Genomic DNA, 17,633 nt, shown 5'->3' with positions numbered 1-17,633 from the left:
TACTAGGAGTTCTCCAGCTGACCATTGTTTAGTTTTGAAGGTTACCTACATAGGATACTAAGTATTTATCATATTACTCAATTTCTTCAGAAATGTTTTTATTTTTAACTGAATTTTGACCATATCACAGTAAATGGTATTTTTACTCTCAGAAACAAATATTGGTATAAGGTCCGTAAACAAGTATGGAGGTGCGCAACGCTGGCGCAACGTTCGTCGATTTGTATGAAATATCATGTTAGTGGGTAAAATCTTAAATATTCTTTTAATATTTCTAGCTAATAAACGTATGTTTGGCTTTCTCACTGTCAAAAGTTTTATTAGACATTTCTTTTGATTGGAGTCCTTGGGTGAACCACCACGAGCGCCCGATTTTTGGCATCGGGCGCTCGTGGTGGTCGGACGTGCTCGATCGAGCTCCTCACCCGTCCTCGGTCCTGGCCGTGATCAGCTGATAGCTCAAATCCTGACCAGTTGGTATCGCCTGGAAATCCCTTTTGTCATAATTTCCTAACACTCTTTGGAAGATACGACATCAAAAGGAAGTAAAAATACCAAATTGTTGATCAAGAATGCCAGTCCCTCGATCTCCGAAATTACAGCGTCGAAATACCAGCAAGGCGCCGGGGACGCAGGCTGAATCAGCTGACGATCGCGCGCCAAACCCACCCCCAACAAAGAAACCCAAGGTCAAAGGTGGAAACGGAGCGAACGGAGCTGGAGGCCTTGCCGGAGGCGACGCAGGTGGGAAAACTGAGTCGATTTTCGATGAAACTTGTGATGATAAGGGTGGTGATGGTGACAGCGAGGAAGACATAACCGAAGCCGATCAAGGAGGAAAACACGATCCGGTAAGACCAGCTATGCATCAAAGAGAAATCGGTAAGCTAGATGACAGCGTGTATAAAGTGTTTGGCCAAAGCTCTGTTGGTTCACTTTCTCGCTCATCCAGCGACACGGGTAGCGAGGAGGCGATATGCAAGGGTGGCCCTAATCTAAAAACCTGCGGGAACCCAGTAAAAGAGGGCGAAGACGGTGCCAAATGTGATAGATGTCACTTATGGTTTCACGCTGCCTGTCAAGGCATCTCAAAACCAGCGTTGAAAGCACTTGACAGGTTTGAGTGTCTCGCATGGCTGTGCACGGATTGCAAAGAGAGTTTAAAGACTAGAAAACCCCGCCCTGCCTTTGCTGCTTCGCTCGAAGGTAGGTTCGCTCAGCTCGAAGCAAAAGTCCAGAACCACATCGAGCACATCACAAAGTCTGTCCAAAGCCAAGAAGAGATGCTAAGGAACCAAGCCATCAACATGGAAAAAGCACTAGATGCATATGGTAAGCGTGTGGCAGATCAGGTGAGAGCAGTCGAGGCGCATGCAAACTCAGCAGGACCCTCCTATGCAGATGCTGTCAAGGGCACCTGCAAGGAGGTTGTTGAAGCGGTGAAAACCCAGCTGAGCTCACTCCCAAAAGGTAATGAAAGCACACAACACTCAGCCCTGGATCTGACAAAGGCTTTGGACGACCACTGGGACAGGGAGAGACGCAAAGCCAACATTGTCGTGCACAACCTACCAGAGCCCGAGGAAGGACCATTGAACGAGCGGGCAGAGAAGGATAGGCTGGCAATCCTGAAGATGATCAAGGATGTGATGAAAATAAGCGTATCAGCTTCTAAATCCTTCAGAGCCGGAAGAAGGTTGCAGGGTAAACCTAGACTGGTTATCCTGACCCTTGACAATCCAGCATGCCGAGCTGATATCCTGAGAGGAGCATCCTGGCTGAGAAACTCTGGGGAGTACTCTAACATTTATTTAACGCCAGACCTAACCCAGAAGGAAAGAGAGACCAACAGGAAGCTCCGTGAAGAATTGGCAGCTCGAAGAGGGGCTGGTGAAACAAACTTGGTGATCAGAAATGGCAAGATCACCCGTGCCCCACGTCAAGAAGAGGCAGGTAGCCAGCGGGCTGAAGGGCAACATGGAAGGAGGAGCCTCGGGAACACGGGGACCCGGGAGGAGGAGGGTAACCTGCACCAGCCAGTTGAAGACACTCGTGGGAGCCGTTCTCAGTCAAACCAGCCTGCGTACAGAGCAGCTGAATGACTAAGAGTGCACCCCAAAGATGTTAAGTCAGCAAAGGAAGACCTGACTGTTCTGTACACCAACTGTGATCAGTTCATCAACAAAAGAGATGACTTGTGTATGTTGATATGCAACAAGGAACCAGACTTGATTCTTCTGACTGAAGTCATACCCAAGGCCCAGAGATTACCCATTGACCCAGCTCTACTTCAGATCCCAGGGTACTCAGTGCATCATAACTTTACTCCCCTGACCTCGAACCTAGGGAGCAGTGGCATCCGAGGCATCTGTGTATATGCCGCAGAGCACCTTAAAGTGAGCGAAGTCTTTTTTGATGCTTCAACCACTGAAAATGTATGGGTGTCACTGTCACTAAGGGGAGGTGACTGCCTACTCATTGGATGTTTGTACCGCAGCCCATCCGGCTCCGCTGAAGACAGTATCAACCAGATGAACCAACTCATCCGTCAAGCATGTTCCGAGACCTTCTCACACATAGTGTTCGTGGGTGACTTCAATCTCCCCCATATTGACTGGTCGACACAAAGCTCTCCGGCTCCTGCAGGTCACAGTTGCCATTCATTTATTGACACCATCCAGGACTGCTTCCTCTTTCAGCATGTCCTCCACCCGACTCGTTATCGACATGGTGAAGCTCCCAGCATCCTGGACCTGATCTTCTCCAAAGAAGAAGGCATGGTGAAGGGGCTGGAATATCTTCCGGGACTTGGAAGTAGCGACCATGTGATGCTGCAGTTTACGGTCACCTGCTCCCCATTAGCAGGTGCTTACACCAGGATTTGCTCTGACCGCATTAACTTCAACCGGCTATCTAGCGTTCTTCAAGATGTTGATTGGTCTCCGATGGCTGCCATGGATCTGGACGGCGCCTATGCATTCTTCAAAACACAGCTTGTGAATGCCATCCAATCATGCTCATCCAAGAGGAAGAAACATGCAAATGTGAACTTCTACATGAATCGCCAGGCTTTCCAGCTGAGGAAAAAGAAGAAGTTGCTCTGGAGCACCTACTGTCGTACCCAGAGCCTGCTTGACCACGCCCGCTTCAAGCGCTGCAGCAATGAGCTGAGGAGGCTGACCAGGAGTCTTCGCAAGGATTATGAGAGGAAACTAGCTGCAGACCTAAAGCACAACCCAAAAGGATTCTGGAGGTACACCAACACCAGACTCCGGACCAGAAGCCATCTTGCAACCATGAAGGACAAAGACGGCTCTGTTGTCTCAGATAGCCAGAAGATTGCAAACATCTTGAACAGTTTCTTTGGCAGTGTCTTTACGGTTGAAGGACCTGGCACTACACCGACTCTAGACCGCAGCTTCAACGGTCCGTCACTGGAAGATGTCGATGTGTCTCCCCAGAAGGTTGAAGCAAAACTGGCTGCACTAAACCCACGAAGCTCCCCAGGGCCTGACAGTATCCGACCCAGTGTACTTCGTAACTCTGCGCGCGTCTTATCTTACCCCCTCAGTCTCCTCTTCAGGAAATCTCTGGACTCTGGATGTTTACCCGCAGAGTGGAAGACAGGGGAGATAACGCCCATCTTCAAAAAAGGAGATCGTCAGGAGCCAACAAGCTACAGACCCGTGAGTCTCACTGCAGTGCCGTGCAAAGTACTTGAGTCACTGGTAAGGGACAGCCTACTTGCACACCTAACCTCAACTGGCCAGCTACATCAGGCTCAGCATGGGTTTCTCCCCAAAAGGTCTTGCACCTCACAGCTCCTGGGGGTGATTGAGGACTGGACTGCTGCCATGGAAGAGGGAGTACCTGTTGATGTGGCGTACTTAGACTTCGCCAAGGCATTCGATTCGGTACCACACAAGCGACTCCTAGGCAAGTTGAGGTCTTATGGTGTGTCGGGTCGACTCCTGAACTGGATCCAGGCCTTCCTGTTTGAGCGCCTTCAAAGGGTGGTTGTTCGGGGATGCAAGTCAGCCTGGGCTCCAGTAACAAGCGGCATTCCGCAAGGCACCGTCCTCGGTCCTGCACTTTTCACAGTGTATGTGAACGACATGCCAGCACAGGTCACCAACACAGTGAAGATGTTCGCAGACGATACCAAGCTGTACTGCAAGATGACTGCCAACCACGATGGCCTGCAGGACGACATCGACGCTCTGGTCCGCTGGTCGGAGACATGGCTGCTCCCCTTTAATGGTGCGAAGTGCAAGACCATGCACCTAGGCTTCCACAACCCAGACCGCACGTACCACTTGAATGGAACTGCTGTCGCCACCTGCGAGGAGGAACGAGACCTAGGTATTATCATCGACAGGCAGCTGAGATTCCACAAGCAGACAGCCGCTGCCGTCGCCAAGGCTTCACAGATACTCGCAGTGATCCGTCGGTCGTTTGCGAACCTGGATGAGCTCACTTTACCTCTTCTTTTCAAGGCCTTAGTCCGACCCTTCCTCGAGTTTGGGAACGCCATCTGGGGTCCATTCTCCAAAGAAGACCAGAAGAAACTGGAGAGGGTGCAGCGACGCGCGACCCGCCTGATCACGGACCTCAGAGACCTGCCGTACCCTGACAGGCTTCGCCGCCTCGGCCTCCCATCGCTGCACTACCGCCGTCGTCGTGGAGATATGGTGACCGTGTACCAGCTCTTCCACGGACTTCTGGATGTGCCGCTTGAGTCACTGCTGACGAGACACGAAGCGCAAAACACGCGAGGCCACCAGTGGAAGCTGAGGAAACCAAACGCCAAGCATCTTTCTCGCAGGAACGCGTTCAGCGTCAGAATCATCAACGATTGGAACGCCCTGCCAACAGACGTCGTCGCTGCTGAGTCGCTGTCGTCTTTCAAGGCGCGGCTGGACCGGCACTGGTCGAGCGTGATGTTCGACATCCCTACCCTGTACTAAGGACCATAGCCTCTCCGATTATGCCTTTCACTCGATACGAGCGGGACCCATAGGCCGAGTGGCCTTATAACCCGATGACCAACTAAGGTAAGGTAAGGTAAGGTGAACAAGCAGTGAAGTGGAGGCAAGTGCTTAGGTAGGTACATACCTACCTTGACCTATCAAATTTTTCGGGATTGTTGGCACCCTTGTAGCCCTTTCTGACTAAAAAGTTTATCAATGTAATAAAAATGTTGTACCTTACAATAATGTGTAATTTCATGTTTTTGAAAATCAAGTGATTTTCAATTGCAATGCATCAGCATTGTGTCACTTATCGAAACCGTTCATTCCGAAAGACAATTGGAATTTGGATTAGCCTGAGCCAGGTAGTTAGGGGTATTTAGGGTATTTACTATTTAGGTACCTGTATGCACTATATTGATCTAGCTAGGTAGGTGCCTACCTACATATTTATGTTAAGTGCATTATTTTATAGCCTTAGTTTTCCAACTTTTCATTAACTGATCTACCTACTAGTTATTTTTAACTAAATTTCTGTTTCAGTTCAACAAGTGAAATTACAATGTGAATGGAGGGCCCATCATTTATGCATGTTTGATATAGCTACATAGGCAAGGCTTTTCATTAAGTTTGTCTGTGAAATGTTTGCTGACCCAAGCTTCTGTCGTCTGTGACTGTAACTGAGGCCTGTATTCACCATGTTGTTTTCAGTGGCTGTGCACCGATAGTGTGTCGGACTCACTCAGTGCGTCCACAGCAGTGGTGGTAGCTTGGCGTCCCGAGCCGGCTTCGGTGAGCACTCGGTATTTTGTGCAGTCCCTGTCCCCCACTGTCCATTAGCCAACGCTTGTGTGATGTGTTTGCAGAACGGAGCCTGGCCATCGATAAACAAGACACATGACCAGGTGCTTTTCATTAAGACATTTAATCTATCTATCTATATCTATTGCATGCTTTATTTTTGTGGTGGTATAAGTTTAGTTGAAAATTGAGCAATATATTGGCATTAAGCTGTCAACCTATTTAATCGCTCAGTGCATAAAAATTGTATTCATTATTACGGCAGATTACAGATATGACAGATTTATTTATGCTATGCTTTATTAGTGTTGAGATGTATTCAATATGCATGCTGTGTGTAGCATGCTTTCTGGTAATCGGGTCAATCTGCATCGATTCAAGCATCCAATCTCTTCAAAATATCGGTTGGCATATGACGTCACGTGTTCCGTCACCACCGTACGTGGCTGTCGGGCCGTCATATCCCGGCCGTCAATCAGTATCAGCTGTCAAATGGCTGACAGCACGGACCTCGGTCCACCCGTGCCTGCCTGTCGCCGCGCTGTGTGTGTGTGGCGCCCCCGTGTTGTACTCTCACGTTTGTACTGTCGCAGTTTCCGCGGCGCCGCTGCCGGCCTCGCGAATATGGCTGCGCACGGCTCGCACCAGCCCAAACGGAAGGAGATCTACAAGTTCGAGGCGCCATGGACGTTGTACAGCATGAACTGGTCGGTGCGGCCCGACAAACGCTTTAGGTGAGCCGTCATAATGTGTGGGTGCTGTCGATGGATACGCTGCAGTGGTGTGAGATCAGGAAAGAAGTTCTACGGGGTTAAGCATCTTGTCGCCTGAAAAACATCACTTCGTTGCAAAGTGATGGCTCAGATAATTTTAGTCGATTTATGATTTTTTTTTCTAATAGACAGATCCTACATAACCCTACTATTGGGGCGCAATTATCGTTAATAACGCCATTTTTCAAATATCTTCGTGACTTACGATTATTTTTAGAACTTTTATTTTGCACCATACATCTACACACAAAGCTCTGCTTGGTTCTGACCCAGTCGTGCCTTTGTGTGGCTCTCCAGATTAGCAGTGGGCAGCTTCATCGAGGAATACAACAACAAGGTGATGGTGGTGCAGCTGGACGAAGATGCCGGAGAGTTTTCGGCACGGTCCACGTTCGAGCACCCCTACCCCACCACCAAAATCATGTGGATACCAGATGGGGTGAGTGGCAGTCTGTTAGACCTGAAAGGGGCTTTGTTTCTGACGATTCGTTGATCAATTTGACATCAGAAGCTATTGAGCAGGAGAGGCGGAAGCCACTGAAATATTTGAGAAGCCGGTGTTTTCCAATATTTTTTTACGGCTTTGCATCGCTTGTATCAAATGAAGTCGCACGCGGTCTTTGCTTTGACAAAATTCGATGGTCTCTTTTCTCTGGTCAGTGGTCACCTACTGGTCTGCAACTTAGCCTTGCATTTCTAACCAGTCTCCAGTAATTTTATGTATCTTGTCTTAATATTGTCATTCGTTTAATTATGATACGATTGTTTGACTTCGTGGTTCTACCGATTACAGAAAGGCGTCTACCCCGATCTTTTAGCCACATCTGGCGACTACCTGCGAATCTGGCGGGCCGGCGAGCCGGACACGCGGCTAGAGTGCATACTCAATAATGTAAGTGGCAGGCCGGACAGACGTGCTGCTGGCTCTTCTAGCAGTGCTCTTTGGAGCGGGCGCTCAGGCTATTTATGCGGGGTTTAGAAGCGTCCTTGTGGAACTCGGTGGTTGCGTAGTGAGTGATTGCGGTAAACCACGATCGTATGCTAGAAGCACATCCATCTTGAATGCTCTTCCGTCTTTCTTTCAGAACAAGAACTCGGACTTTTGCGCGCCGCTGACGTCATTTGACTGGAACGAGGTGGATCTGAATCTGATCGGCACCTCTTCCATCGACACAACGTGCACCATCTGGGGACTGGAGACAGGTCGGTGGTCAGACGAGCTAGACACGCTGGAGAGCTGCATGCCACTGAATTGTGGGTGTGTTGCTGTCAAGTGTGCAGTGGCTACTACCTACCACTCTTTGTATTTCAATTAGTCGTAGACTTCCCCTTATTTCGGTAGTAAACTTTACATTGTAATAGTTAGCCAATGGACTGGATTGCAACAGTCTTTCATCAAGTGGTGAAAAAATGTACGATATTTCCTAAGACATCTAAGGCTCGTTTCACTTGATATGGTAGCTGCCGTGTCCTCCCCGGGGCCCTCGGTCGGCCGTTCCTTACAATATAATTCCGTTTCTGCCCCGCAGGTCAGGTGCTGGGCCGAACGAACCCGGTGTCGGGCCACGTCAAGACGCAGCTGATAGCCCACGACAAGGAGGTGTACGACATCGCCTTTAGCCGAGCCGGCGGCGGCAGGGATATGTTCGCATCTGTCGGTACGGACCGGGGTGGGCGCTTGGTATTGAGTGGACGTTCCTTTCACCTGGGATAGGCTGGCCAGTACTGAATGTTGACTTGTGCCAGTGCCAAGTGAGAAATGTTATGTGGGCGTGTAATAAGGAAATGGGATATTTTACATTCCAATAGGGATGTTTTGGCTACATAGGTAATTAAGATCTTGCTGATTTTAATTTGTCAATTTTTTTGTGCTGTCTATATTCCATCCCAATATGAACACCCCTCCCCTTGCCTCCAATTCACTCAGGCGCGGACGGCTCGGTGCGCATGTTCGACCTGCGCCACCTGGAGCACTCGACCATCATCTACGAGGACCCGCAACACACGCCGCTGCTGCGGCTGGCCTGGAATAAACAGGAGCCCAATCTATTAGCCACCATCGCCATGGACTCGTGCGAGGTGAGGTGGGACAAAGATGCAACAGCGGAGTGGCGGAGAAGAGGTTGGGATCATGGCGGTGCAAGGATGGTAGTCGTAGGGTGATACTGACTGACCAGCGGTGGGCAGTCTGTGGATGGTAGATGACGCTGACTGCTGTGAAGCTCGAGTACGAATGGGGATCCAGGATGGTCGGCGGTAGTGTTAGTACTAATCAAATCGGTAGTCGATTATACTCATGTGTAGATTAACAGCAATAAGGTCAGAGAGTCTATCTCCTTCATTAACACCCCGCCTCATCGCTAGGTGATTATACTGGACGTGCGGGTACCGTGCACCCCCGTGGCGCGTCTCAGTAACCACCGAGCGTGTGTGAACGGTGTGGCGTGGGCGCCCCACAGCTCGTGTCACATCTGCACGGCCGGCGACGACCACCAGGCGCTCATCTGGGACATTCAGCAGGTAAATAGGCTTGGTTGGTTGTGACTGGGCTTGGTAGGGACTGGTTACAGACGAAAAGGTGCAGCCAGGCTTTGCAAACGATCCATCCTTGATCCTTGATCAAGATCGAAATCTTGGTGATTTGTGTTTTTTTCAGTGTGGATCTTTTATGCTAGCTTGATTATAATATGCTCGACAATGCGTTTCTTGGACCTATTGGTATAGGAAAGCGTTGTTTGTTGATTCTCTCAATTTTATGCGCCTTAGCAAGTGGTTAATTTAGAGGATTTTGGCATTTGTGATTCTCATTCCCAACTTCCTAGAAATGAGCTACAATATCTGATCTGCACATTCTTATTTCATCTCCAAGCACGTTAAAGAGTCGCCCTCCACTCGCCTCTGAGCCGTCTTCCCTCCACAGGTGCCACGCTCCATCGAGGACCCGATCCTGGCGTACACGGCAGCAGACGGCGAGATTAACGGCATCCAGTGGGGTGCCACGCAGCCCGAGTGGATCAGCATCTGCTACAGCCGGGTACTGGAGATCCTGCGCGTCTGAGCGAGCCGCAGAGGCGCGAAGAGGGTATCAAGTCTGAGGAGAGTCGCGGAAAGGATCAGAGGGAGCAAGGGTCTCTGTAACGCAGCAGAGAGAGGGATCTCTCGAGTCTGAGGGAGAGGAAGAGTCTTCGAGTCTCAGCGGAGCGATTGAAAGCTTGCGACTCAAAACGGGAATTCTTCGCCCAAGGAATGATTTTCTAGAACAACTGCTCTGACTGCTGAGTTTTCAAGAGCTCAGACTGCATGGTTTTCCCGTCATCAGAAAGCTCACCCCTCGCTGACATCTCGCGATTCTACACTCGCTGAAGAGGCATGTGGACAATCCCACCTGCAGTTCAGAAAGCTGATTCGTGAAGCTGTTGGAGAATCTCTCGCCCACCCTCGCCAGGGTGTTGTTCCAGATGGCGTTGCATACGCCGAGAGGGCGCTACTGGCTGCTTACCGGCGCTGGTGTGGGATCCCCTGAATTTCCGTCTCCTACTAGGGTCCATGGTATCCCGTTTGGACCCGTGGTATCCCGCCGAGTGTCCTATGCTGAGACAATTCGGGGCGTCGACCGGCCGCTGCGGTGTGTCCGATGAGCTGTGGTCGCAGTGGCTGTCCCACTTATCACCAGACTACGCTGAACCGCCCACTTTTGAGGCTTGTGGGCCCGTGCAGCTACGTCTTGGCTCGGCCTGAATGGCACGGATGAGCTGAAGGGTCGTCTGACCACGACTATGGACTGTATGTGTGTCTGGCGTTGTCACGCTGAATACCCACCAACAAGTATGTGTCGTGAGTCGTTTCGTGCATGTGTCATGTATGCGTGTTAGCATTGTGTGTGCTGGGAGCATGTTTTATTGTTATTGTACTGTGTATCGCCGTCATTGTCAAACCGCTGCGTTATGTGTTTCTTTGACGGTGATGCAGAAGTTTCCCTCTCGTTTATGCTCGGTATTTGCTCCCTCAGATTATTCTGATAATCTCGAGGCACCATGTTCGGTGCAAAGTGGATTTTGGGCATTACTGAGAGACTTGTGCGATACTGAGATGTTTTAACGAAATTTGTCGTGTATCGGTAGGCTGTCTTTTATATTTTTCCTCTTTTATCATGTTATGACTACTTTTAATGAACTACCGGCGCGAACGACAAATTTGTAGCACGTTTTGTGTTTTTGTACAATATTGGTGCCTGGTTTCAATGTGGTGTGTGTGTGTGTGGGGGGGGGGGGGCAAATGAATTTCCCATGTGTACATGGCGTGAAGGGCCACAGTGTGTCGATTTGCTGCTTAAAATCACACAGAAGCTAGTGAGAACCAGTGAAATAATGTATTACCTGCGGCCCAGTGACCATATACGATGCTTCCAACCCAACCGGCGGCGTTCCGTCGGCTTTTATCGTGTTCTATGTAACCGGATGACTCTCTTTCTGTGCGGACAATTCAACACAGTTGTGGTATGGATTTGCGGTGCTGCTTTCGTCCTCTGTTGCGTGCTGCTCAAATGGTTTCATGCGCACTCGAAATCTCTGGATTTTGGGTATCCGGCGAGAAAAATATTGAGTACAATCCGCTTATTTAGTTTTTCATGAAATTGGTATGAATTATGTGTTGTATGAACTACTCACTGCTGGGTTACCGTTGCTCAATTAGTTCAGCTGCGTTTTCCTAGTTAACATATCGCCTCTCCAAGTGATCATGGTACTTGGCCCCCGACAATTTGTGACTGCATCGTCTGTCTGATTTTATAGCCTCACCCCCTCACTAAATCCTTCAATTTCTGGAAGGAGCATTTGCTGTATGCCATAACTCACTGCACTTTACCTCGGCGGGTCGGTTGTCTTTTCAGGCAGTACCCATCGCGTGCTGTTTGTGGTGGGATTGTGTTCGTCGCTACTTCGCGCTGTTTGGTTTGCTCTCCAACGAACTGTTTTTAACGACGATGGATGAAATATGTGGGGAGCATGCCTGCTGTGATGACCTCTGTGTCGATGGAGTGTTCTGGTTAATGGAGTCCGTGGCTCCACTCGAAATATGCTTGCCTGAGAGTAAATGTGTAATAAAAGTGTCTTTCTGAGTTTGTGTTTCGTAAGCTCATAAGAGTTTTCCAGTATCTTCATGAAGCATAGCTTCCACCGTTCCATGGAGCCGTAGATTTTGTAGGGAAATCAAAATTTGAACTGTCTTTAGATCTAAATGATGAAGCTATTGGTCGCTTTTAGGGGTTCAACGAGTTCCAAAGCCTACCAGTCCGTTTTATGACCGCAGGTGCGAGGTCCTCTCCTAGTCCTCAGCCATATGGCTCTCGAGGGTCTTTTCAACAAAGGGGGCTCCCTGAATTAAAGATCACTTGTGAATTGGGCCCCTACAGGCTTTGAGAGTGATCTCCCGCCCTGTGAATGACACAGAAGTGTAGGGCAAGTGTAGGGGCTCGACTTCCACCCGTTTTGTGGTGTTGTAACTCTGGCAGCTGATCTTGTCAGCTCTAGTTATAGGGATCTACTATACACACAGAAAAATATTGACACCGTTAGCGGTGTAATTGCACAGTACATATCTGAGCACTTGAGGAAAGTTAATTTAGTCCCTTCCCCGCTTAAATTACTCGCGCTTCTAAATGAACACCAGGAAGAAGGTAATAGAACACTGTTAGGAGGGTTGGGTGTTTTACTACATGTAGTAAAACACCCAACCCTCCTAACAGTGTTCTATTACCTTCTTCCTGGTGTTCATTTAGAAGCGCGAGTAATTTAAGCGGGGAAGGGACTAAATTAACTTTCCTCAAGTGCTCAGATATGTACTGTGCAATTACACCGCTAACGGTGTCAATATTTTTCTGTGTGTAGATGTCGCAAAACGCTGGGCGCTGCAATCTAGCACGGTGCTCGGCGCTCGCTCCTCGTCGATAGAACATTCACATTTCACATGGGTGGCGTTGCTTTACCAGGTACTCCTGTAACTCTCCTATAAGGCCATTCAACGTTCTGATCAGGCCGATCAGGCCTATATACGGCCTTGGTTCTGATACCTCACTTTTGCTTTTTACTTTTTCCTTGTTCTACGCTGGCAAACCATATTTATGGAGCTCTTGAGAAGAGAAGAACTCAGATATCGCATCTTCATTTGGATTGCGTGGTGATCGTCTTGGGTAATGTTGGATTTTATCAATATTTTTGCCACTGTCTTATTGTTATTTGCATTGACGATAATAGGCCTAGCTGGGATGCCTACCGGTAACCGGAAGTGCTTTATTTTTTCTTTTTTTCTTTTTCAAGCGATCGGCATTCGGCCGCGTCGGCGGACGCAAAACGCAAGAGTTTCTGGCGGCGTGCGGCGTACGTGAATGTACTGTTTCCCGCTGGGGCAGTGTTGGTGTGCTTTTTGTGATTATTATTTGTGATTTCGTTGACTTGCGGTGACATTAGCGGTGTTCATCAATCATCAGAGCAAAATCAGCTTCATTCGAAGTCATTAAAGAAAGCGCGGTTTTGAGGCTCATGATTTACATATATAACTCAAACTGCAATGAAAACCGTAAGCCTCATGCTAATAATTATATTCAAAATAGGGCCAAGAGAATAAGACAACTGTTTCGTGCATAGCACATAGACCTGACGATGTGCTATGCACGAAACAGTTGTCTTATTCTCTTGGCCCTATTTTGAATATAATTATTAGCATGAGGCTTACGGTTTTCATTGGCAGTTATACATTCATTCGAAGTCGTCGACTGCCGCTTGAAGAAGGAAGGATGGCCCCCGAATTGAAGGTAAGGCGTCAAGTGAACGTGAGCGGTGTCTCATACCGATTTCGTAATTACATTTTACCCTCGCCCGCACATGCCATTTTCCCATCCTAGAGAACGCACATGGGGGGGGGGCTGCCACCCCCCCCCCGCGCCATTTCGTTCCTGTTGGAGATAGAGCTTAGCGGTAAAGACCAAAAAGATTCTTTGGGAAGAGACGAATCCAATGATACCCAGTTATACCTTCTCAGGTCAGTCATTGACCTTCCAGGTCAGGTCAAACTAAAAAATGTTGCTGTTTTGGGCCACTGTTTGCGTTGGATATCAAGTGCGCTGCTTATCATATACCGATGACGATGCCGTTCTCTGGTGCCAAGCCAGCTAGAACCTCTTTGTCACACTACCCGACCAGATTTTTGCTTCTGAGGTCATTTCAGGTCAAGTTAGGTCAAGGTCAATTATGAGTTTGTATGTCTGTGTGTGTCTGTGTGCATTCTGATGTGTGCACCGATTGTTTATGTGTCCATATTACATGAAATCATGATCTGAGAAGCTTTTACCAAAAATGCAGTCAAAAAACTTCACAAAAGGTAAATTCCGCTTGCCTAAAACGCAATTATCTTAGATGACCTAGATTGACCTTGACCTTGACCTTGACATCTGTACATCGTCGAACAACATGTTCCATGATAGGTGGGAGGTAAGACTGGCAAAAAAGGCCGAAATCAGGGTGTCAAAAGCTCACAAGGCCCATAGTCTACGCAAGATGTTGAGAATTGGCCATTTGGGTCATGACATGACCTGAAAAACAAGGTCATATCTCCAAAACCAAAAACCACAGAAACTTGAAATTTTCAGTGGACATCAAGAAAGGATAGAAGAGCAGCTATACGAAAAATCAGCCTTCTAGCTCTAAAAATGTTGAGTGCAGAGCAGAAAGACTACCTGGGGGGGGGGGTAGTGGCAACCCCCCCCCCCCCCCCCATGTGCGGGCGAGGGTTAACGAGCGCCGCGCCGGGCCGGTGCTTAGCGACTTCCGCGCCGGGCCGGGGGAAGGTGTCTGAACACCTCCATCCCCCTCCGTCTAACTCCGCTCCTGGGCCACGCAGCGACTCGCGGTAAGCGGCATTCGAAAGAGCGTCAAAAATAATGACGAAAGCATTTCGGTCATTTCTTGGGGGGGGTCAGGTAAAAAGGTCAGGTCGCCAGAGGTCACCAAAGGTCAAAGTTAGTCCATTTCAACAATTTTGGAAACTGCCAGCGGCTAACACGGGAACCAATAGAGGTAAGTACAGCGTCGCGGAAAACAGTGTCCAGTTTTGGGTGGGAAGTGACATCCAAATGAAATCAATTTTCCCCTTTCATCTCCAATTTTCCAGAACAATTTTTCACTCCTAATTTTACCAATAAAGAGCACTTGCACGTACATTTGCTGGCTGGCTTTAACCTACCTCCATTATCCATATTACATTGCATCATCTTAGGTATACCTAATGCGGCTCCCATCCCACAGCAAGGCGTGGAAATCCAGGAGCCCCAGCTGGAAACGGGCTGACGAGCTGACTTCCTGTCTTCCGGAATCGAAATCAAAGTAGCATTCTTGATTCTGTTTGCGATTATATTGATAGAAATAATATAGGTGGGTTGAAAAGAAAGTTGCGGATCGGCTGTCAATCGTAATGAGTTTAACCTCGCCGGCACAGGCCATTTTGCGTCCTTCGACGGCACAAGGGGGGGGGGGGGGGTTGGTACGACCCCCCTCGCGTTGGGCCCCTGATCGAGCTAGAGCTTCGCAGAAAAAACGAGCGTGTTGCCCGTCACGAGAGGAAGCAGATGATACCCAATTTTAAGGTCCTAGGTCATCGGGTGACCTTCCAGGTCAGGTCAATGACCCGAAAACCGGGAAAATCGGGACCTGTTAGAAAGTCGTTAAGTGTGGCTGGTATGTGGTTTTCTGGGATGCTGATCACGAATATCGTGTTAGTTTTGATCAGAGATGATGTCTTTAAGCATTTAGACCAGGTCAGGTCAGGTCAGGTCAACCGGTAGGGGTTGTGACGGATATTCGTAATACGTGTCAACCGCCTCTAAAAGCTTCGTAACATGTTACGAATGCACCAAAACTACTTCGTAAATGTTCAAATGGTTGCTAAATTCCAATTCAGCTCCAAAAACTAGCCTAGAAACATGTAAAACACGAAAAAGTGAACCGAGGTCACCCGAGGTCACCAAAGGTCAATGACCTGACCTGACCTTCAGGCGACCGTGACACCCACCCTAATGCATGGGAGCAACGTCAAATCACATGTTTGAACGTTTGAAACCACGAAAAGCCTGCAAACGCGCGGCTAATAAAAAAGCCTGTAAACGCGCGAGCCGACATACGCCGAATCGCGATTCCGGCCAAACATGGTCTCGGAAAAGAGGTCACAGGTCAAAGGTCATTTGGGTCAGGGTCATGAAATTTTCAGGGTAGGTGTAAAGTTGATCAATGCGAGGGTACTGAAAGTTTCGTCGCGATCGGCCGCTTTTTACGCGAGTTATTCGCAAAAAAAAACCTTAGGGGGGTTGCATCAACCTAACCCTAACCCTAACCCTAACCTAACAACCTAACCCAACCTAACCATCAACCATAACCCCCCCCCCCCTGTGCCGGCGAGGGTTAAAATAAGTGAATCGGTGAATTGCCTTTTCGTGTTGCTTGTAGACTTTAGGTATCTTGGATGCTGATTGCTAGCGTCGCTGAACTGATTTCTAGTCCTTTTCTCAAATATCCTTACCTAGTACCTACCTATGAAGTTATTGATCAAGCGAGTTCCGCAGCCACCCTGGCTCTGCCCGGTTCGGCAGCTGGCTGCAGCGGCCCGTTAGCCCTGCAGGTGGTGATCAAGGCCGGTAACCGAGTCGTCGGCGCCGTCTGACCCCATGGCCGCCGGTGGTGTCGGCCGCGCGGTGTCAATGCCGTGTCGCCGCTCTAATTGACCTGTCGCCGGTCGGGTCCGCTTCGTTACCCCTGCCGGCGCCCAATCAGCGCGCTGGCTCCAATCAGCCCCCGGTCCGATTCCGCACTGGGCCGGCGGCAGTCCGCCACCACGGTCGGGTCACTGCTCCGGGCGTCGCGCCCGGCCGCGCCGCCCGCAGCCATTGCGCAACCCCACTTCCCGTCCGTCCGTCCGTCCGTCCGTCCGGTCGGTCGGCTGCGGCGGCGGCTGTGGCGCCTGTTGACGGGCCGTCCGCGGCACACACGCGTCAGCAGCGCGGGTCACCGGCCGCGGGTGCTGCAACAAACAGAGGGCGTCGACTCGACGACCGGCACGCACTCGGCAACCGGACGCCGACGAGCGGCGCGGCGCGTGGGATGCTGGCGGCCCGCCGCGCCGGCTGCCCCGCCCCAACAAAGATAGCTCTGGTTCCATCGAGAGAAGACGTTGGAAGGCTGGGACGGACCCTCTCTCTCTCTCTCTCTCTCTCTCTCTCTCTCTCTCTCTCTCTCTCTCTCTCTCTCTCTCTCTCTCTCTCTCTCTCTCTCTCTCTCTCTCTCTCTCTCTCTCTCTCTCTCTCTCTCTCTCTCTCTCTCTCTCTCTCTCTCTCTCTCTCTCTCTCTCTCTCTCTCTCTCTCTCTCTCTCTCTCTCTCTCTCTCTCTCTCTCTCTCTCTCTCTCTCTCTCTCTCTCTCTCTCTCTCTCTCTCTCTCTCTCCTCTCTCTCTCTCTCTCCTCTCTCTCTCTCTCTCTCTCTCTCTCTCTCTCTCTCTCTCTCTCTCTCTCTCTCTCTCTCTCTCTCTCTCTCTCTCTCTCTCTCTCTCTCTCTCTCTCTCTCTCTCTCTCTCTCTCTCTCTCTCTCTCTCTCTCTCTCTCTCTCTCTCTCTCTCTCTCTCTCTCTCTCTCTCTCTCTCTCTCTCTCTCTCTCTCTCTCTCTCTCTCTCTCTCTCTCTCTCTCTCTCTCTCTCTCTCTCTCTCTCTCTCTCTCTCTCTCTCTCTCTCTCTCTCTCTCTCTCTCTCTCTCTCTCTCTCTCTCTCTCTCTCTCTCTCTCTCTCTCTCTCTCTCTCTCTCTCTCTCTTCTCTGTTTCACTCGGTATCCTTGTTCGTTGATTTGTTTATCGACATCCTCCTTTGTTCCCTCCGACTCATGAAGTCATTTATTTTATGGTACTTGCTTATTTGAAGCAAAACGCTGGACGTAAGCCGTCGTCCGCTCCGAGAGTCGTCCCGACTTTCATAGAGCGAGCGACAATGGCCCTACCGCAATCCATTCTCAGCATCTGCCCCCCGTTTCAATCCACTCTGAACCGTAGGTATATTCACAC

The 17,633-nt window shown here is 49.6% G+C and overlaps 2 protein-coding genes across 5 annotated transcripts; both read left to right on the top strand.

Moving 5' to 3' along the window:
* The first annotated feature begins 175 nt into the window (after positions 1 to 175).
* LOC122376115 (DDB1- and CUL4-associated factor 7) lies at positions 176 to 11,660 on the top strand. Of its 4 annotated transcripts, none has more exons than XM_043355810.1 (11): positions 210 to 350; positions 5,070 to 5,091; positions 5,837 to 5,875; positions 6,365 to 6,505; positions 6,842 to 6,983; positions 7,338 to 7,436; positions 7,630 to 7,747; positions 8,074 to 8,202; positions 8,472 to 8,623; positions 8,909 to 9,064; positions 9,465 to 11,660. In XM_043355810.1, exons 3-11 carry the CDS (start codon positions 5,868 to 5,870, stop codon positions 9,600 to 9,602), a joined length of 1,083 nt encoding a protein of 360 aa, XP_043211745.1. In that variant the 5' UTR covers positions 210 to 350; positions 5,070 to 5,091; positions 5,837 to 5,867; the 3' UTR covers positions 9,603 to 11,660. The 4 variants fall into 4 exon arrangements, with proteins under 4 accessions (XP_043211747.1, XP_043211745.1, XP_043211744.1 ...); XM_043355809.1 differs by having other exon boundaries at positions 5,070 to 5,103; XM_043355813.1 differs by lacking the exon at positions 5,837 to 5,875 and adding an exon at positions 5,682 to 5,762 and having other exon boundaries at positions 5,070 to 5,103.
* LOC122376117 lies at positions 4,116 to 4,967 on the top strand. The gene has a single exon (XM_043355815.1). The coding sequence runs from the start codon at positions 4,116 to 4,118 to the stop codon at positions 4,965 to 4,967; it is 852 nt and encodes a 283-aa protein (XP_043211750.1).
* Positions 11,661 to 17,633: the final 5,973 nt, after the last annotated feature.

This window comes from Amphibalanus amphitrite, unplaced genomic scaffold (genome assembly GCF_019059575.1).
Source record: "Amphibalanus amphitrite isolate SeventyFive unplaced genomic scaffold, NRLGWU_Aamphi_draft 002023F_arrow, whole genome shotgun sequence".
NCBI lineage: Eukaryota > Metazoa > Arthropoda > Thecostraca > Balanomorpha > Balanidae > Amphibalanus > Amphibalanus amphitrite.
Note: the sequence above shows the minus strand (reverse complement) of the source record. Positions and strands in the feature narration are given on the sequence as shown.